This window comes from Bubalus kerabau, chromosome 4 (assembly GCF_029407905.1).
Source record: "Bubalus kerabau isolate K-KA32 ecotype Philippines breed swamp buffalo chromosome 4, PCC_UOA_SB_1v2, whole genome shotgun sequence".
Classification (NCBI taxonomy): Eukaryota; Metazoa; Chordata; class Mammalia; order Artiodactyla; family Bovidae; genus Bubalus; species Bubalus kerabau.
Window position 1 is genome coordinate 36,123,022 of NC_073627.1, and position 20,065 is coordinate 36,143,086.

Below are 20,065 nucleotides of genomic sequence, written 5' to 3' on the forward strand. Positions count from 1 at the left end.
AACCAGGAAGCTCACCTTAGCTTCAAAGAGTTTTTATTAGGCTTCACTGTGTAGGCACGGTTGATTGAATCCGTGTCCATCCCCTCTCCCCTCCCAGGAGGGTCACTTGGATCAAAGGCACAAACCTCTAATTGCCCGTTTGGTTTTTCAGCTTGTCCAGTCCCCATCCTATAGCTAGCCAAGTGCCCACCATGACTAATATGGTGGGTACCTAACATTCCAGGTACCTAGAGGCTCCAGACCTCCCAAGAATCAGGAACAAAGAGCACCCAGGTTCTTTATAGAGCATCAGTTAGTAGAGGAGAACTGCTCTGAGAATCTAACCACTGAAGCTCCATGAAATGAGTATGGTAAGGTATGGTAAATCCGCCCCCCTTTCTTCCTCACACGCGTTCCCTGGGCCTCTGGACGGCTCACAGAGCCCCAGCAAGAACGGCGGTGCTTCCAGCATGTGAGCCGGGCCCTTCCTTCCCACCCCCGGGGCCCAGGACGGCTTCTGCTCACAAGTGAGAGAGGAGTAGCGCTTGTGTCACCTGCCTGCAGCGTCACAGTCACGGTGACCCTGCCTGCAGTGCACAGGGGATGAGGGACAGGACACAGTCCTCTCCTTTTTGGGTGGTTTGTGAGCTTGTATGATTATTTTGGATGAGGACTCTTTGGAATGTTTGGAAGCAGGAAACACTTGGGGAGGGAGTGACTGCTGTTTGACAAAACCTAAGGTTAGTGAGCACTGATTTACTCTTGTCACCAGAAGTGACCATTGTAAGCTCTAGCACTTATAATTAGATGGTCATTGTCATTTGAGACTGATGTATGCATCAGTGATGAGGTGTGGGCTTATGAGCTACAGCAGCTGGGGTATCTCTTTGTGTGATGAAGTAGCAGTCATCAGATAAACCATATTTGCTTTTTTTTTTTTTTTTGAGTTTTCTCAACATTTTATTAGGAATATTTTCAAACATAAAGATGAAAGAATTTTTGCAGTCAAGTTCTATATATCTACCATCTAGATTCTGCCAGTAACATTTTACTATGTTTGCTTATTATATATTGATCTGTTCATCCCTCTATCCATTTTATTGTTTGTGTTGGGAGGGAAACTTTTCCAACTTGGGTCCTGTGGTTGGGGATCTACAAATTGATAGTGGACTAATAAGAGAAAAGACAGAGTTTATGTATGCACACGTGTGGGAGTATTCAGTGATGAGTTACTTGCTGAAAACCAGAAATAAAAGGCTTCCATACTAAATTTAAGAAACAGGGGTGGTGTAGGTGGATTGGGGCTTCTAGGGTAGAGTATGGAGGGTTCTATGGGGCTTTGTGATGCCAGTGGACAGCTGAATTTGTACTTGCTGGTGCTCAGGGTCAGACTTCCCCCGCTCTGGAAACTCCTTGGGATGGGGTTCCATGGGAGCTGCATTTTCAGGAGGCTCAGCTTAAGCAGGAGACCTGGGTTCCATCCCTGAGTTGGTTAGATCTCCTGGAGAAGGGAATGGCTACCCACTCCAGTATTCTTGCCTGGAGAATTTCATGAATAGAGGAGCCTGGTGGTCTACATTCCATGGGGTCGCAAAGAATCTGACACGACTAAGCTACTAACACTTCACTGCTTAAGGTTGGATGGTATTTCTTTCGGTGACTGCTGATTGATCAGATGTTTTCATTTTCAACTGAAAAACCACTCTTTGGGCTATTAATCCCTTCATCTGATGCATTTGTAGATCAGTGTGCTTCCCCCTAAATACTTCAGCATACATAACATTAAGTAAAGTTCAGGATTTACATGTTTATCTTTTTGAGACAAAATTCACATGCACTTAAGTCCCCTACATACAAACCTTCAAGTTGTGAACTTTCAAAGATATGAACCTGTGTTCCATCAACATCAGACGAGAGTGACATTGCAGCTTGCCCTCCGTCTCCTGTTGCTGACGATCCTTCAGCTCTACCGTCTCCCACGTCCTTTCCCTCCTCCAGTTGGTAACACTTCCTGCTTCTTCACTCGATGACAGCTCTGTGTGCCAGCTGTTGTACTGCTGTACTTTTCAAGGTACTATTATACTGTGAGATTAAAAATGTTTTATTTTTTATTTGTTTTTGTGGATTTGTGTGGAAAGTCTTATGAACCTATTACAGTACAGTACTACATAGCACATTGTGTTAGGTACTTAGGCTAACTTTGTTGGACTTAGGAAAAAATTGGACTTCTGAATGTGCTCTCGAAACAGAACTCCTTCATATGTAGGGGACTTACGGTATAACAGAATGCAAAACTCTTAAACATTTATGTACTTTAAGTATATATGGGCTGAGTTATTTGTATAACGTAAACCTCTGTTAAGATAGAGAACATTATCATTTTGATCATCCTGTAAAGTTCCCTCCTGTACGCAGCAAATTCCTACCCTCACTTCATTTGATTGTGTGTGTGTGCTCAGTCATGTCCAACTCTTTGCCTAAATATAAAATACAAAACTATAAAACTCCTAGAGGGTAACATAAGAGAAAACCTACATGACCTTGGGCATGGTAATACCTTTTTAGTACAAAACCAGAGACATCCATCAAAGAAATAACTGATAAACTAGACTTCATTAAAAATTCCACTCTGCAGAGACAGTGTTAAAAGATTGAGAAGATAAACCACAGACTGAGAAGAAATATTTGTGGAAGACACAACTGCTAAAGGACCGTTATCCAAAATGATTCTGCTGTGTCTTTCATATTCTAATCAGAGGTTATCATCTTTCTACTTCTGTCAATTTATTCATCAACACTGTTGACCATCATAGTGCCAGGTGCCATGCTTCTGGTCAGGTGCCATGCTAGGCTCCTTGCAGGCGTGATTCAATCTTGCAGAGTAACCAGATCTCATTTTAAAGGAGTCTAAGGAAATGGCAGCCCACTCCAGTATTTTTGGCTGGAAAACCCCATGGACAGCGGAGCCTGGTAGGCTTCTGTCCATGGGGTCGCAAAGAGTCGGACACGACTGAGCGACTTCACTTCACTTCATACCGAGGTTCAGGGGCCAATCACTTTGCCCAAAGCCCCATAACTAAGAAGTGGTAGGCTGGATTGGAATCTAAGTAGGTCATCAAGACGGGGAAGGAAATGGCAACCCACTCCAGTACTCTTGCCTGGAAAATCCCATGGACGGAGGAGCCTGGTAGGCTCCAGTCCATGGGGTTGCTAAGAGTCGGACACGACTGAGCAACTTCGCTTTCACTTTTCACTTTCATGCATTGGAGAAGGAAATGGCAACCCCCTCCAGCTTTCTTGCCTGGAGAATCCCAGGGACAGGGGAGCCTGGTGGGCTGCCATCTATGGGGTTGCACAGAGTCGGACACGACTGAAGCGACTTAGCAGTAGCAGCAGTCATCAAGATACCATGGCCCACTTCTTAACCACTTTACCAGCATGATAGATTCATGAAGTAATTTAGAGTTTGGTAATTCAAATTCCCTTCTATATGGTGGATGAACAGCTGAGTGGACAATAATGGGTAATGTGTATTGAATACTAATTGTGTGCTTTGTGTGTGCTAAGTCGCTTCAGTCATGTATGACTCTGCGGCCCCAAGGACTGTAGCCCACCAGCCTTGTCTGTCCTTGGGATTCTCCAGGCAAGAATCCTGAAGTGAGTTGCCATGCCCTCCTGCAAGGGATCTTCCCGACCCAGGAGTCCAACCCGTGGCTCCTGCGTTACAAGTAGATTCTTTACCACTGGGCCACTGCTGCTGCTGTTGCTTCTGCTGCTAAGTCGCTTCAGGCGTGTCCGACTCTGTGCGACCCCATAGACAGCAGCCCACCAGGCTCCCCCGTCCCTGGGATTCTCCAGGCAAGAACACTGGAGTGGGTTGCCATTTCCTTCTCCAATGCATGAAAATGAGAAGTGAAAGTGAAGTCGCTCAGTCGTGTCCGACTCTTAGCGACCCCATGGACTGCAGCCCACCAGGCTCCTCCATCCATGGGATTTTCCAGGCAAGAGTACTGGAGTGGGGTGCCATTGCCTTCTCCGACTGAACCACTGGGAAAGCCCAATTATGTGCTTTAGATGGATTGTATTTTTTTCCCTTTACAACACAGCCTTATGTGTAATATTAGCAGAGGTATCTTAGACCTGAAATACAGAAAATTTAGCAGAGCTCATAGGCAGTTGTTGACGGACGGCTCAGTACAGCTGAGTAAGTGTGACAGGGAAAAAAATGCTTTCAGGATACACTGAAGTATGTCCAGTTGAGAGGGGTTAGCCAAGAAACCGCAGAGGCAAACCAAGCTGATGAGTACCGATCATAACTGCTTCAAGACAAGTCATCGTCAGTCTACATGAGTACATTTCTTCGCATCTTGAAAAATTATCTGAAACCAACAGCCAACATCATGATTAGCTTGAAACACTAGGTATTTTAAATAAAGTTAAGAACACAACAGAGAAAACCACTGGCATAGCTTTTATGAAATTGCACTTGAGTAAAATCCAGATTCATTCCCATGGCTCCAGGGTACGTCCCATCCACACCTTTCCACCTCGGCGGCAGTCCCTCCTGCTGTGTCTGCCCGGCTGGTTATTTATATCAGATCCTGTACTCCGGCTGCTGGTTGCTGGAATATACCGAGCTTTTTTTCTGCTTTGAGGCCTTTTGCGTTTGTCTTTCCATCTGCCTCCATGCTCTGTCTCAGGCCCTCTCGTGCCTGGTCCTGCTCAGCTTTCAGGAGTCGAGTGCCCCCACCCCCGCCACCTTGTCCAGGGAGTTGTCCTTGGCTCTTCTGCCTTTTCCCCCTCAGTCACCTTGTTTCCTTCGTCACCCTCCTCACATCCTACAGAGGCCCAATTTGTTTTTCTTGTTTGTTTTAAATCTCTTCTAATCTTGAGCTCCAGGAAGATTGTATCCACAGCTCAATCTCTAGCACTTAAGGGATGCCTGAATTGATTTGGAAATGTGTTGAATAAAGGAATGAACGAAACTCATTAGCAAATACCAATGATGACCAAGTAGAAAGTATAATGGTGATAAAAGGACATTAATGACAGGACCAAAAATATCAAATAGAGCCGAGAAATAAACTCATATAAGACTTACATTCTTTTTTCAACAGAATGTATTGAGTACTTGTTGTGCTAGGCACTATGACTTAATAGGTGAATAAGACAAACCTGGGTCCTTGCTTGTTTTGAACTTAGAAAAATACAGAATTTAACTGAGCGATGAAGCCATCATTTCTCCTAAAAACAGCATGTATATTATTTAGCTCAAAATTCTGTCTGCCTGTTTTTTTTTTTTTTTGTCTGCCTGTTTTTATAGAGGTGGCAGGTGGGAGGAGACAGGGGAGGGATATAGCAGAACAAAATACTTGAAATTTATCTGGAAAAAATAAACCTCAGAGACTACTTGTCTCTGAGGTTTTAAAAAACAATGATGGGTAATGTGGTTAGTCATACTTCAGAAATACTGCCTAGGGTATTGGCTTTGGAATAAAGTCATAAGTGTAAGGTAAAGATAACATTTCAAATCACTTTGACCAAGATAATCAGTGTCTTGGTCAGCCATTGATAATGGGATGTGAGCTGAATCATGTGAATGGAAAATGAGATTAAATATTTACCTCAGGGCTTCCCTGGTGGCTCTGTGGTAAAGAACCCACCTGCCAATACTGGGGACATGGTTTCGATCCGTAATCAAGGAAGATCCCTTCTGCGTGGAGCTCCTGAGCCCATGCACCTCAACTCCTGAGCTTGTGCTCGGAGCCAGGGAGCTGCAGCTCCTGAGCCCACACACCCTAGAGCTCATGCTCTGCAACAGGAGAAGCCCATGTACTGAGCTAGGGAGTAGCCCCACTTAGCTGCAACTAGAGAAAAGCCCAAGGAGCAACAAAGACCCAGCACAGCCAAAAATAATAAAGTTAAAAAAATAACAACTTGACCTCAGACTGTACATTTTTTTCGATTAATTAAAATATAGTTGTAAAAAGTGAAGACATCAAAGTCCTGGAAGGAAAACAGATAGATTTAACAGTGTAGGTGATAGTAATAGAAAAGCTGTATGTATGAGGTGTGTACAAGATGCTCTGTGGGTCCAGGGGAGTGAACCATCATCAGCTCTGAGGGATGAGCCTAAAAGGTATTCAGGCCTTGAAGATGCTGTCCGTGATCAGCGGGGATCCCAGGATTCATTCGATTCCTGCAGATTCAGTTACCTTAGTCTAATTGTTCTAGAAATTCTGGTTCTAGTGCTGGATATATTTCTGGTGCTGAGGAATTTCTTTGTAAACATTCTAATAAACTTCACTTTTCTGGCAGAGCCACTGATACCTAGCACAGGTGGGGAAGTGTCGTGAACATTTTCCTCTGTCCTCTTAACTGGCATCTACCAAAAGAACGTATTTAATTTATACCATTTAAAAATCATTTTCCAGCTACTGGTGATAGTGTTGTGTTTTGTTTCTTTTTTCCCCCTACTTACTCTCTTTTTACTTCTTACTAATTCTAGTTTCAAATCAGTTTACTTTTGTTGATTACAGGTTGGGAATGTGTGTGCTGTGTTTTCTAAAGCAGACTGTGTTACTATATCTTCCAGGGGCGAATCGGGTGCCGGGAAGACAGAAAACACTAAGAAAGTCATTCAGTACCTTGCTCATGTTGCTTCTTCACATAAAGGACGAAAGGACCATAATATTCCTGTAAGTTTTTGTTCTGCCCTTGTTTTTAAAACCCTTAGATTTATTCTTTAGTAATTTCAGAAACAAGAATAAGGAAGTGAGGGTGCTCAGTGCGCTGCCTTTATTGACAGCTTCCTTGTCTCCCCCAGCAAGGAGGGGCTAGGACATCAAGAAATTGCTGGTAACTGGCAATTCCAACAGGGCAAACTGAAATTATGGTTGTAACTCAAAGCCTGATCTCTTGCAGAGTTGTGGTAAGGATTGTTAGAAGTCAATAAGCAAGGCTCATGAAGACTTCTCAGTTTTTAACTACCAGAGAAATATCCTCAGATATTTTCAGTGGTTCTTTCTGAACTTAGAGAGCTACCACCAACAGCAGCCTGAGGGCAGGATAGAAATTTGGGGGAGAATTGATGACAGAAAAGGTGTAAGAATATAACACGTCAGTTATCCTTGACTTGTAGATATGCAGATGTAGTCGTTAATACCCCCTGAGAGACGCCAGCCAAGCCCGCTTTCACAGTTCTAACCCTCTCGCTGACTTGGTGCTTTGGATGTGGCTTTACTGCTAGGAAAAGACCCAAACTTGCTAACGTTTGCATTTGTCTGTTTGTAACTGAGCAGCAGGAATCACCTAAACCAGTGAAACACCAGGCAAGTGCTTTTCTTTGTTTCTTAGTCATGAATGTTTGCAGTAATTTCTGTCTTTAGACTGAGTCGCTACTAGGCACAAATACCATTAGCTCTGAGTGAAATCTCTTATGAACAAAATGTTTCTTTTTGAAAATGTGTTGCTTTGAGGCTCACTGTTCCTGAGAAGCAGCATGCCCTTTTGCTTTACCTTTGTTTTCTAGAGGAACTTTGATGTTTATTTACCCTTTCATTATGACTTGGAATCATATGTTTGTGAAGCCTGTAAACTTAGGGTTTCATGTGTCAGTGGCCAGGCAGAATCACTTTAATACTTCTTAAGCATGTGGAAACCTAACTTCATGCCATATATCAAATTTTGAATTTAGGGTTGCAACGGTAACAGTTTCTGATCTGTTAACATTGTGTGGTCTGATATGTGTAACCTGAAAGTCTCATTGTATTTAATATATAAATTTAGAATTTTTTTGTCCTGGGCAAGTTGTAGAGGAGTGTTATTCTTCCTATCAGATGCCTTGCTTTTAGCCCCACAGAGCATAGCATCTGGCAGACCATGGACCAGAGCATGTCCTGATAGAGGAGGAGGGCAGGGCTGAGCCACATGCCTTAGATAGACTGAGGTGTCTGCACCTGGACTTGACCCTTTCCCTAGCATTGGAATGGTTTTGGTTTGTATGTCTTTCTGCAAGCATGCTGCTGCAAAGCTAGCATAAAGCAGTAAATGATAGTCCTATGAAAACAACCTATCACCATGAAGAAGCAATCAGAAGCCTCTAAAGGAATAGTCACAGACAGATTTTCAGATACCTTTCTTTAGAATTCTTAAGAGATTCTCAGATGCCAAAGCTTGTACCACACCCATTAAATCCCATGATGTTCCTTTGCTTTTAACTGCAGACCACACCAGTGATGCGAATTGGGAGGATGAATGAAATCATCACTATCCTACATGATAGTGAATGGCTCTTTGGCCAGTTAAAGAAGGAATCTCTAGACCAGCAACCAGATTTTCTTTGAGCTTTAGAGTACATGCTAAATGACCTTTTAATATGTACCTAGATCACTAGCAAAATAGCATTAAATAATTAACCTACAGATTTAGGTTTCCTAATCCTTTGGCTTACATACATCATCATCGTTAACGTTTTGTTTCAATGTCAGAAACAACTACCGAGTGGACCCCTGTGAGTAGCATGCTTACCCCGAGATTTTGCTTTGGGTCCAGTCAAGCTGGGTTCCCTCCAGAAGACACCAGCTTCTCTGGGCCGTGCTGCGCTGTTGTTACTGACTTGCATGTCTTTGCATGTTCTCTGTGCAGACTCTTCTGTGCTGCTTTCCCAAGTTTATTTTAACACTAGTCAAGTAGTAGTTATGCCATGTCTTTAGAAACAAGAGGAGACCACTGGTTCTCCATTAATTTTTCTTCCCCAGCACACTGAGGAATATGAGACACTCCTGAGCCTAGAGACTACTGGTCATACCCTGGGGAGGGTCATCTCAAGAACTTACTTCTCTCCCTACACCCCCATCCTTTCCCAAGTGCCCCTAGGCTTGATTTCCTCACCCCATTGTGAGGATGACTGTCATAAAATAATGGTTTTACTTTGTAAGGTCAGTGTTTCTTTTGGTTCCCTGTAAGTGGTTTCTGAATTTATGTTGAACCTTATAGGCAAAACTTACTTGGATTCCCAGGAACCATTTGTATAAATTGATAGCATTTTATCACTAAACAGCAGTATAAATTGTAAAAAAAAAAAAGGAAAGGCATTTGTAGCCTCCAGATTTTGTGAATCTTTAATTTATTTGCTCTTGGCTCTTTTTCCCTTAACAACTTTATTGAGGTTTAAATTCATGTCCCACAAAATTCACCCTTTTAAAGCATACAGTTCAGTGGGGTTTGTTTATTTTTTAGTCTAGTCACACAGTTACTACTGCAATCAATTTTGGAATATTTTCATGACCCCCAAAAAGAAACCCTTTACCCATAGGAATCACCTTCCATGTCCCCCCTGGAAATCATTAATCACTTTCTGTCTCTCTGAATCCACCTATTCTGAGGATTTTATGTGAATGGCATCACATAACATGTGGTTCTCTGTGACTGTTTTTTCACTTTGCATAATGTTTTCAAAGGTTTGTCCTTGTTGGAGCATGTGTAAGTGCTCCATTCCTTCTTATGGCCAAATAACAACCCGTTATATTATATTCGTCATGTTTTGTTTATCCATTCATCAGTTGATGGACGTTTGGATTGTTTCCGCTTTGGGACCATTATGAATAATGCCACAATGTATCAATTTTCACATGGACATACCTTTTCACTTCTCTTGGGTGTATACCTGGAGTGGAATTGCTGGGTTGTGGAAACTTTCTGTTTAACGTTTTGAGGAACTGCCAGACTTCTCTATAGAGGCTATACCACTTTACATTCCCAGCAATGTATGAGCGTGCCAATTTCTCCATATCCTAGTCAATACCTGTCATTGTCTTTTTATTGAGGCCCTCCTAGCACTGTGAAGTGTTCTTTTTTTTTTAATGTATTTTATAACTTCATCTTCACTATAGACATATGAACAAATATAAATTTTCAAAATTAAGGCCACAGTATTTAAGAAGTAAAACATTTACCTGTAAACTTTTACTTGTTGTAACAAAATGAGTTGTCATTTGGCTTAATGCCCCAGCCGACTGCAAGTCCATCTTCAGTCCAAGTTCCCTCGTCGTGTGTCGCTGTTACAGACCCTTGCTGTCTGGCATGGTATTCAAGGCCACTCTGAAGCCTGGACAAGGTGCAATTTCAGAGCGGGTTTGAAGACAACTAATTTCTTAAACTTGACCATCCCCCGAGAATGACCTCTTCAGGCCCACCCACCTCCCCACTGACTGCTCAGTCAGCCATGTCAGATGGCAGCTTCCAGATGACTTTGTATCTACTGGTCTAAACTGCCTTGAACTGAGACAGAAGGGTAACAGATAGCAAGTGGCAAGCACAGAAATTATAGCCTATCCTAGAGATTGGTTCTCAACATGTGATTAGTTGCCGTCACCAGCTTTCCTGATAGCTCAGTTGCTAAAGAATCTGCCTGCAATGCTGGAGACCCCAGTTCGATTCCTAGGTTGGGAAGATCCCCTAGAGAAGGGATAGACTACCCACTCCAGTATTCTAGAGCCTCCCTTCTAGCTCAGCTGGTAAAGAATCCGCCTTTAATGTGGGAGACCTGGGTTCGATCCCTGGGTTGGGAAGATCCCCTGGAGAAGGGAAAGGCTATCCCCTCCAGTATTCTGGCCTGGAGAATTCCATGGACTGTATAGTCCATTGGGTCGCAGAGTCAGGCACAACTGAGTGACTCACTTTCACCAGCTTCCAACCCTACTCTGTGGTCAGTGGGAAAGCCACAGCTTTGCCTGTTGGGCCTATGAGAGCAGCAGGAGGCCAGCTGGAGTCCCCTTGCTGGCTGAACTGGAATTTTGAAAGATGTGTGTGTGTGGTTTTTTTGTGTTTTTTTTTTTATTTTCACCAACTTCAAACTCATTCTGTATCTATCATATAGCAAGTACATGTAATACATTATGTAATAAACACGGGGGTGTAGTTTTTATCAGAATTGGCAAACCTTTAAAGCACTAATAATTTAAATACTTAGAACTTTAAAAATAATTTCAGTAGTTAATAGTAATTTCTTTTCCCCATGTTCCACAGTGACATTTCTTGTTACCACATAGAATAGAAATAGAGGAACTTTGCCCGTGCCGTTCCAGTGGAAAGGTTATCACTTTAGTCACTGCCCCTGGAGGTTTATAAATGGCTTCATAATTTGGTTGGGAGCTGTAAGCACTTTCTACCTAAGTATGGAATTATTCAGTGTAGCAATGATCATATTTAGTGGTAATTTCTTACCTAAAGATCATTTTTGTGTATCGTATAGTACTAGCTTTGGGTCAAGCTTTATATGATTCATTCCTGAGTCTTTGAGATCTATAATCGGGCTCAATCATGTCAGAAACCCACTGGAAGAGATGTACCACCACATCCCTGTTAATGGAGTGGCCCCCATAGCTGGGACCCATATCTCCACACCCAGCACAATGACTATGAAGATCCTTAATCCAAATCTTCCTGCCACCTCTGGCTCACCACCATCCCCTCCCCAGATACTGATAGAGTGTGCTTGGACCTGTCATTATCTGTCCATTCAGCAGACATTCACAGAACATTATTTTGACTTGATGTAGAGGATGCAACCGGTGCCTTTAAGCGAAATGAAAGAATGGGATCAAGATCAGTGGATCACATGCACACAGTGTGTGCACACACAAACACACACACACAACATATACATGCCAGGGAGGGGAAAAAAAAACAATTATCTTGACCCAAACAACTCTTGTGAAGCCATGTCTAGGGAATATTAAAATGAGGTATACAATACTTGTTTTGTCTTCAAGTTAGGAGACCATTTTAAAGATAAATTATTATTGGAAGTGTTTTTATTATGATTTGGTAGGATAGTGTGTAGTTTTAAGGAATTTATGTTCTGATTCCTTGAGCTAACTGTGGCCGTGTCAGATAAATGCAATGCCCCACCTATCTGTCAGGCAGTATTTTTTCGGACAGTTTCTACACCCTTATCACACAGTGAGGTTAAGGAATCATACAGCCCAAAGCATTGCTGCAGAGCCAGTGCACCAAGGGCTTTGTGAGATGGTGGCCACAGACTGTGATGGCTGTGACCTCTGACCTCGAGGGAGAAGGCTCTGTTGTATCACAGCACAGTGGCTGCTGTCCTTAATGATGACCTTCAGCCTTGTTGACATTGGTTCAGGATACTGTGTTTGAGAAACTTTGATAGCATGTAGAGTTTAGAAAGATTTACATCAGAAATAGTCTGGTGTCCCTTGAAGTCCATAAACAGGAAGGTTCCCTGTACAGGGAGCGTATTATCTAGAGCTGAGAACGTGGGTTGACGCTGTGTCATGACATTCGCGTGGCAGCGCTAGTCCTTGACTGGTTTCTGCTGACACAACTGTGGACTGTGGGGAAGCCCTGGGAAACCCGGCAGTCCAGATAAGTGCTCCAGAGCACACACTGTGTCACGGTCTCAGGCACATTCCCCACCCTTTCCCGGAGGGAACGGCACCTCCTGACGTCTAACCACACTGGCTGAGACTGCCTTAGGGTATATACTTGTTCCTGGCTTTGGGTTTGATGATAGCAACCGGCCATTCATTTAAAAATCTTACCTGAGGTTCCTTATACTCTTTTTTTTTTTTTTTTTTTTTTTTTGCTTAGAGAAGCATATTAGTGTTTTTTATTTCTTTATTTAGGTTTAGAATAATGGTGGGTATTTTAAAATACACAGGTAAGATTTGTGTTTGGAAAAGGATTTTAAGTCTTACAGTATAATTCTGAAATTATATTCCCCGGGCATAGGGTCATTTTGTAGTGCTTTTTATGGCCAGAAATGGCTTCATGCTTTCTCATGCAGCTTTCTGTTGTATTTCATGATTAAAGCACATATTAATATACTTACATCTTTTGTTTGTGAACTGTTTTATAGCTTAATTTGCATGTAAGTAGGCTTCCCTGGGGGCTCAGAGGTTAAAGCGTCTGCCTGCAATGCAGGAGACCTAGGTTCGATCCCTGGGTTGGGAAGATCCCCTGGAGAAGGAAATGGCAACCCACTCCAGTATTCTTGCCTGGAGAATCCCATGGACGGAGGAGCCTGGTGGGCTATAGTCCATGGGGTTGCAAAGAGTCGGACACGACTGAGTGACTTCAGTTCAGTTTGCATGTAACTAAGGACACTGAATAAAGCATACATTACACCAAATATGATATGCTTAGCTTTTTAAATTTGAGCAAGAATTCTGTAGCCTCACCATCTTTGTCATCTCTGAATTTGGAGATGAGGGTGTTGCCCTGCCTGTGTCATTAAGATAACATGTTAAATCTTGGGAAATGGCAAGTCTTATTACCTTATGTTTAGCATCTCTGTTCAATGTGACATCTTCTTCTCCTTGTGGTCAGTTGATAGAGGCTGATTTTTTTTTTTTTCCCCCTTAGCAGAGCCCATAAGACCGAGAATAAGAAGCCAACAACAAAATTTGTTAGATGGCAAATGAGAAAACTGAGGAAAGAGGCAGTGTTTTGTTTGCTTTTCCTTTGAGGAACAGAGTAGAGAGATTAACATACATTTGCTTTTATTTATGTCTGTGTTTATGTGTGATGTCTTTTAGGGGGAACTTGAACGGCAGCTTTTGCAAGCAAATCCAATCCTGGAATCATTTGGAAACGCAAAGACTGTGAAAAATGATAACTCATCTCGTTTTGTAAGTCTAAAAGTGCCAGAAACCTTTCGTTCCTCAGACTTCTAGTTAAATGTCTACTATGATTAAGCAAATAAAGTATCTTCCTCCCTAACAGATGTAGTATGGAACAGTGAATAGAAATACAGTGCAAGTCACATGTAATTAAAATTTTCCTAGTAGTCACATTTTGAAAAGCAAAAAAAAGGAGGAAAAAACAAATGGGAAAGTAATTTAAATCGTATGTTTATTATATATAAATATATAGTTATGTATTCTGTGGTTGTGTTGTTATAACCTCTCTGAACTTATTTCTTCACTTTAGTTGGGGATGATATAAATGATTCTGGGCTGGTCATGGAGATTAAATGAGGTGCATGTCAAGTAGTTAACGTAGCACTGGGCACCCTGAACAAAGTGAAGGTGGAATTTGATGTGGTAAATTGTTGTCTTTGTACCTTGCTGTTTCTATGATATATGGATCTCAGAATAATTTATCACTACCATTACTTCCCTTTATTTATTTTTAATATTTTAGTTTTATTGGGGTATAGTTGATTTACAGAGTGGTGTTAGTTTCAGGTGTACAGCAGAGTGATTCAGTTATACAGGCCCATGTATTCATTCATTTCTTAGGTTCTTTTCTCATATAGATTATCACGGAATATTGGGTTGGTACTTCTCTAAAATTTTCTTCTCAGCCATTCCACTCGCTGAATTCAGTGAAAACTTGACTTTCTCCCTCAGCGCGCACAGCTCGTCTAGGGACATTTTCCTGAATGACAGCAAGATCAGTGTCACAGGACATGGCCTTCCCTTTTCCAGCTTCTCAGAGTCAATACTTGGATAGCAAGTTGTTCAGCTTCTGCTATTTCTGCTTCAATAGCTGGAGTTGTTTCTCTGTTTTTCCTCCCTCCTCTGGTATTAGACGTCTTGGTTAAAGTTAAGAAGGCCAGAATCAAGGCAACTTTAATTCTAACGATTCCTCAATGGGCGGTTTTTGGAAATCAGGATAACTGTGACTTTTTTTTTTACCATGGGGGTGTAAAGTTGCGGTCCATACAATAGTCTGATGACGTGGTTTCTGGAATTAGAAACCACCAGACTATAGTTCAGTTCATGTCAGTCGCTCAGTCGTGTCCGGCTCTTTGTGACCCCATGGACTGCAGCACGCCAGGCCTCCCTGTCCATCACCAACTCCTGGAGCTTGCTCACACTCATGTCCATCGAGTCGGTGATGCCATCCAACCATCTCATCCTCTGTCGTCCCCTTCTCCTGCCTTCAACCTTTCCTGGCATCAGGGTCTTTTGGAGCTTCATCGTCAGTCCTTCCAATGAATAATCGGGACTGATTTCCTTTAGGATGGACTGGTTGGATCTACTTGCAGTCCAAGGGACTCTCACGAATCTTCTCCAATACCACAGTTCAGAAGCATCAATTTTTAGGTGCTCAGCCTTCTTTATGGTCCGAACTCTCACATCCATACATGACTCCTGAAAAAAACCATAGCTTGGACTAGATGGACCTTTGTTGGCAAGGTAATGTCTCTGCTTTTTAATATGCTGTCTAGGTTGTTCATAGCTTTTCTTCCAAGGAGCAAGCATCTTTTAATTTCATAGCTGCAGTCACCATCTGCAGTGATTTTGGAGCCCCAAAAAATAAAACCTGTCACTGTTTCTGTTGTTTCCCCATCTGTTTGCCATGAAGTGACAGGACCGGATGCCTTGATCTTAGTTTTTTGAATGTTGAATTTTAAGCCAACTTTTTCACTCTCCTCTTTCACTTTCATCAAGAGGCTCTTTAGTTCCTCTTTGCTTTCTACTGTAAGGGTGGTGTCATCTGTATATCTGAGGTTATTAACATTTCTCCCGGCAGTCGTGATTCCAGCTTGTGCTTCATCCAGCCTGGCATTTCATGTGATATACTCTTCATAGAAGTTAAATAAGCAGGGTGACAATATACAGCCTTGATGTACTCCTTTCCCAGTTTGGAACCAGTCTGTTGTTCCATGTCCAGTTCTAACTGTTTCTTCTTGACCTGCGTATAGATTTCTCAGGAGGCAGGTAAGGTGGTCTGGAATTCCCATCTCTTTAAGAATTCCTCACAGTTTGTTGTGATCCACACAGTCAAAGGCTTTGGTGTAATCAATAAAGCAGAAGTAGATATTTTTCTGTAACTCTCTTGCTTTTTCTGTGATCCAGTGGATGTTGGCAATTTGATCTCTGGTTCCTCTTGCCTTTTCTAAATCCAGCTTGAACATCTGGAAGTTCTCCATTCACGTACTATTTTGAAGCCCAGCTTGGAGAATTCTGAGCATTACTTTGCTAGTGTGTAAGATGAGTGCAATTGTGCAGTAGTTTGAACATTCTTTGGCATTGCCTTTCTTAGGGATTGGAATGAAAACTGACCTTTTCCAGTCCTGTGGCCACTGGTGAGTTTTCCAAATTTGCTGGCATATTGAGTGCAGCACTTTCACAGTATCTTTTAGGACTTGAAATAGCTCAGCTAGAATTCTATCACTTCCACTAGCTTTGTTCATGGTGATGCTTCCTAAGGCCCACTTGACTTCGCAGTCCAGGATGTCTGACTCTAGGTGAGTGACCAGACCATAGGGGACCCGGTATACAAAGGCAGCCGATAACCCTCTGTATTACTTGTGCCCAGGCTGCCGAAACAGAGCACTGCAGACTGTGTTTTTTCACAGTGCAGGATAAAGTCTGAGATCAGTGTGTGGCCAGGGTTGGTTTCTTCCGAGGTCTGTCTCCTTGGCTTGTGGACAGCCATCTCCTGGGAATTCATGTGGTCTTCCCTCTGCATGTTTGTTCTGTTCTTCTAAGACCCCAGTCACGTTGGATTCAGCCCACCATTATGACCTCATTTTAACTTAATTACATTTGTGCAGACCCTTTCTTTAAATATAGTCTTGCTCTGAGCTAGTAGACATTAGGATTTCAGCATATGAATTTGGGGGTGGTGGGGACAACTCCACCCTAACACCTAATACCCTCAGAGGTAGTTGAAGTGCAGGAGGCTTTCCAGGTTATGTGAAAAGTAGTAGGGGCGTATTTGCTTGGAATACTGTTTATTCCTAGTAAGATAAAATCTGAAGATCTGCTTAGTCCAAGTTCGTTTAGTAATTATTTTAGCTTTTTCTCTACAGAGTGGGATAACAAATATGCCTGTGTCAGTAAGAAGCATGGCTCTGGCTTTCAGATCTGAGGAAATTGAGCTGCGTTTAGAGTTTCTGTCATTCCATGGATCATCAGAGTTGAATCTGAGCCACAATTAAATCTTAAATTTTGCTGAAAGCCCTGTGTTTAGTGGCTATGTCATGGAGCGGGAGATAGCTACCAGCTTTGGTATGAGAGTGTTGTAAAGATTTTCAAGGACTTCGTAGTGGATAATGTTTTATTTTACCACATAAATCAAGGTGCCAGTCTGTCCTGATTTCTAAACGCCCCCCTCCCCCAAACCACATTCCAAATCCAAGAGAAACAGTTTTGTGCCCATTTGTCTCACTTTTGCCTAGAAAAGGTAAACTGCAACTAACCAGACCTGTCCTTTGGTCTAGAATGTGGTGATCCCATTATTAAAAGGTAAGGACTCAGCTGATGGGGATCTTGTGTTTGGGACAGAGAGACAGGTATTAGAGTCTACTGCTTTGTAACCAGATACCGTAAGTCCTAGTGATGTAGAGCATTTATTGTCTCAGTGTTGCTGGGTGCTGGTTCTGGTTCAGGGTCTGCCAGGAGGTCGTCATTACCGTGTGATTGCCTAGCGCTAAGCATCTGAAGGCTGCTGAGGCTGGAGGAGCTTAGCTTCCCAGCTTGTTACTTGGGTAGCTTTTGGCAAGAGGCCTCAGTTCCACGGGCTTCCCAGGTGGCTCAGAGGTTAAAAAAAAAAAAAAATCCGCCTGCTAGTGCTGGAGACACAAGTTTGATCCCTGGGTTGGGAAGATCCCCTAGAGAAAGGAATGGTAACCCACTCTAGTATTCTTACCTGGGAAATCCCATGGATAGAGGAGCCTGGTGGGCAACAGTCCGTGGGGTCGCAAAAGAGTCAGACGCAACTTAGCATCTAAAATAACAAATCTGTAATTTGCATTACTGTAGATCAGTGGGTCTCAATTTGGGATCCCCTAGGGTTCCTACACTTGGCATCTCGTGGGTGGAGGCCAGGCATATTGCTGAACGTTCTGCAGTGTACAGGAGGCCCCACACCAGAGTTATCCCCACACATCAGTTATATGGAGGTTGAGAAACTCCTCTGATGTTCTCCTTTAAATGGTAGTCTAAATTAGGAAATTCATTGTAAAGTAGTAACTGTACATAGTCCCCTTAATGCTTGTTATTGGCACAGCTTGTCCAAAGGTTGATAAAGATTATTCTGGTGGGAACTTGTTATTATACATTCTACTGGTGGGAAGAATTTCTTAGATTGTTTCCAGGAAAATTGATTCTAGCAGGAATCATACATCAATGTAAATTCTCAACAAACCCTGATTCAGCTGAGGTTCTACCTTCCAAAGTGCTTGTGCTACTGAATAATCATCACTAAGTATGCACCATCTAATATAGTAAAAGCTGATCTTTTTAGAAAAGGTTTTTTATTAAGGCAGTGTTGTTAGACATAGCTAATCATTCAACCAAGAAACAAAGATGCCTTTAAATTGTTGACTTTGAGTTTTAATTTTTAGAAAGTCAACTTTACGTTGATATGTATAGTATTTTTTTAAAGAAAGAGTTTCGTAACCAGTTACTATTATCATAAGGCTTTAACTGCACAATAACACAAGAAGGTTGATTTTAGCAATATTAGTTCCACTGATCAACTCTCATTCCACATTGAGTTAAAACATTTTAGCAGTGGTCAGTGGATGTTGCCAACCCTGGTTCTCAGGGGGTTAGACAGTAGCCAGTGTAGACTCATTTTCAAATTTTACATGATTGGATTTTTTTGTTGTGCATTTCAGTTAATTATTAAGTAAGCACCTATTCTTTGCTGGTCACTGTGCTGCTTACGTGTTATCTCCATTTGGATGTCTAATAGATTTCTCAAATTGACATATTCCAAATGGAACTTTTTTCTTTTTCTTTCAAAGTATCTTTTTGTAAGTCTTAGGTGAATAAACGATACAATCAAGTCACCCAGTTGCTTAAGCGTAAAACAAAATAGAATCAACAAAACCTAGAAAACCAAAATACCTAGGAGTCATCCTTGACTTTTTGTTCATGTCCAGGCCAGGAGTGAATTGTGTGGGTCCACTTCCAGAACGTATTTCCAGTCTGTCCAAGTTTCTCCATCTTTGTCCCCTATACTCTTCGTTTGTCTCAAAACCTAAATCAGATCTAAGGAGGTTTCCCTGTGTTCCCTCTCCCAGCCTCCTGCTGTTTTCCTTCATAGCACTTCCCACAGTCTGTGGTTTGTGCTGTGCTCATCTGTGATTTCTTTCCTGCTAGGATATAAGATCCCTGATGGTAGGGGCCCTTCCCATCTTGCTTTCCAGATCCTTAGTCACTGGCTCTGTGCCTCCCACGTACATAGGTGTGTAGACGTCTTTGGAATCCATTCAGTTACAGTGTGGTTGTCTACTAAGTGCTAGACACTCTTTTAGACCCTTGGACTAATCAGTGGACAGAGCTCACCTTCATTTTAACTTTTTGATCACTTGCCATCACATACATTTGAGCTCAGGTAGCATGTGCACGTGCCAGGCTCTCAGGGAATATGCATGCCCTAATTTTTTTGCCTTTTTTTTTAATAGTTGATTTGCAACATTGTGTTAGTTTCAGATATACAGCAAAAATGATTCAGTTATACATATATATATATTTTTAGATTCTGTTCTGTTACAGGTTATTACAAGATATTAACCTATATCATTCCCAGTGCTATACAGTAAATCCTAGTGGCTTATCTGTTTCATATGTGGTAGTATATATCTGTTAATCCCGTACTCTTAATTTATCCCTGTCCTCCCTTTCCCTTTGGTAGCCATAAGTTTGTTTTTTATGTCTGTGAGTCTGATTCTGTTTTGTTAATAAATCCATTTGCATTATTTTTTAGATTCCACATGTAAGCAGTATCATATATGTGTCTTTCTTTGTCTAACTTACTTCACTCTGTATGATAATCTCTAGCTCCATCCATCTTGTTGCAGATGGCAATTTCATTCTTTTTTATGAATGAGTTCTATTGTGTACGTGTATATATATATATGTGTGTGTATATATATACACACACACACCCCCACCACATTTTTATCCATTGTTGATAAACATGTTGATGGACATTTAGGCTGCTTCCATGTCTTGGCTATTATAAATAGTGTTGCTATGAACATTAGGGTGCATATTATCTTTTTGAATTCGAGTTTTCATCTTTTCTGGATATATGCCCGGGAACAGGATTGCTGGATCATATGATGACTATTTTTAGCCTTTTAAGGAAC

At 41.9% G+C, this 20,065-nt stretch overlaps 1 protein-coding gene across 4 annotated transcripts in view; it reads left to right on the forward strand.

Moving 5' to 3' along the window:
- Positions 1-20,065, forward strand: part of MYH10 (myosin heavy chain 10) — a 119,880-nt gene that overhangs the window by 37,356 nt on the left and 62,459 nt on the right. For 3 of the 4 annotated variants that reach the window (XR_008713072.1, XM_055576566.1, XM_055576567.1), the window contains 2 exons: positions 6,575-6,677; positions 13,545-13,637. Coding sequence is in view for 2 of the 4 variants with exons in the window: in XM_055576566.1 (XP_055432541.1) it covers positions 6,575-6,677; positions 13,545-13,637 (196 nt within the window). In the remaining 2 variants the exon portion in view is untranslated. Of the gene's footprint in view, positions 1-6,574; positions 6,678-13,544; positions 13,638-20,065 lie in introns of those variants that run through there. The other variant, XM_055576568.1, reaches the window with a different exon arrangement.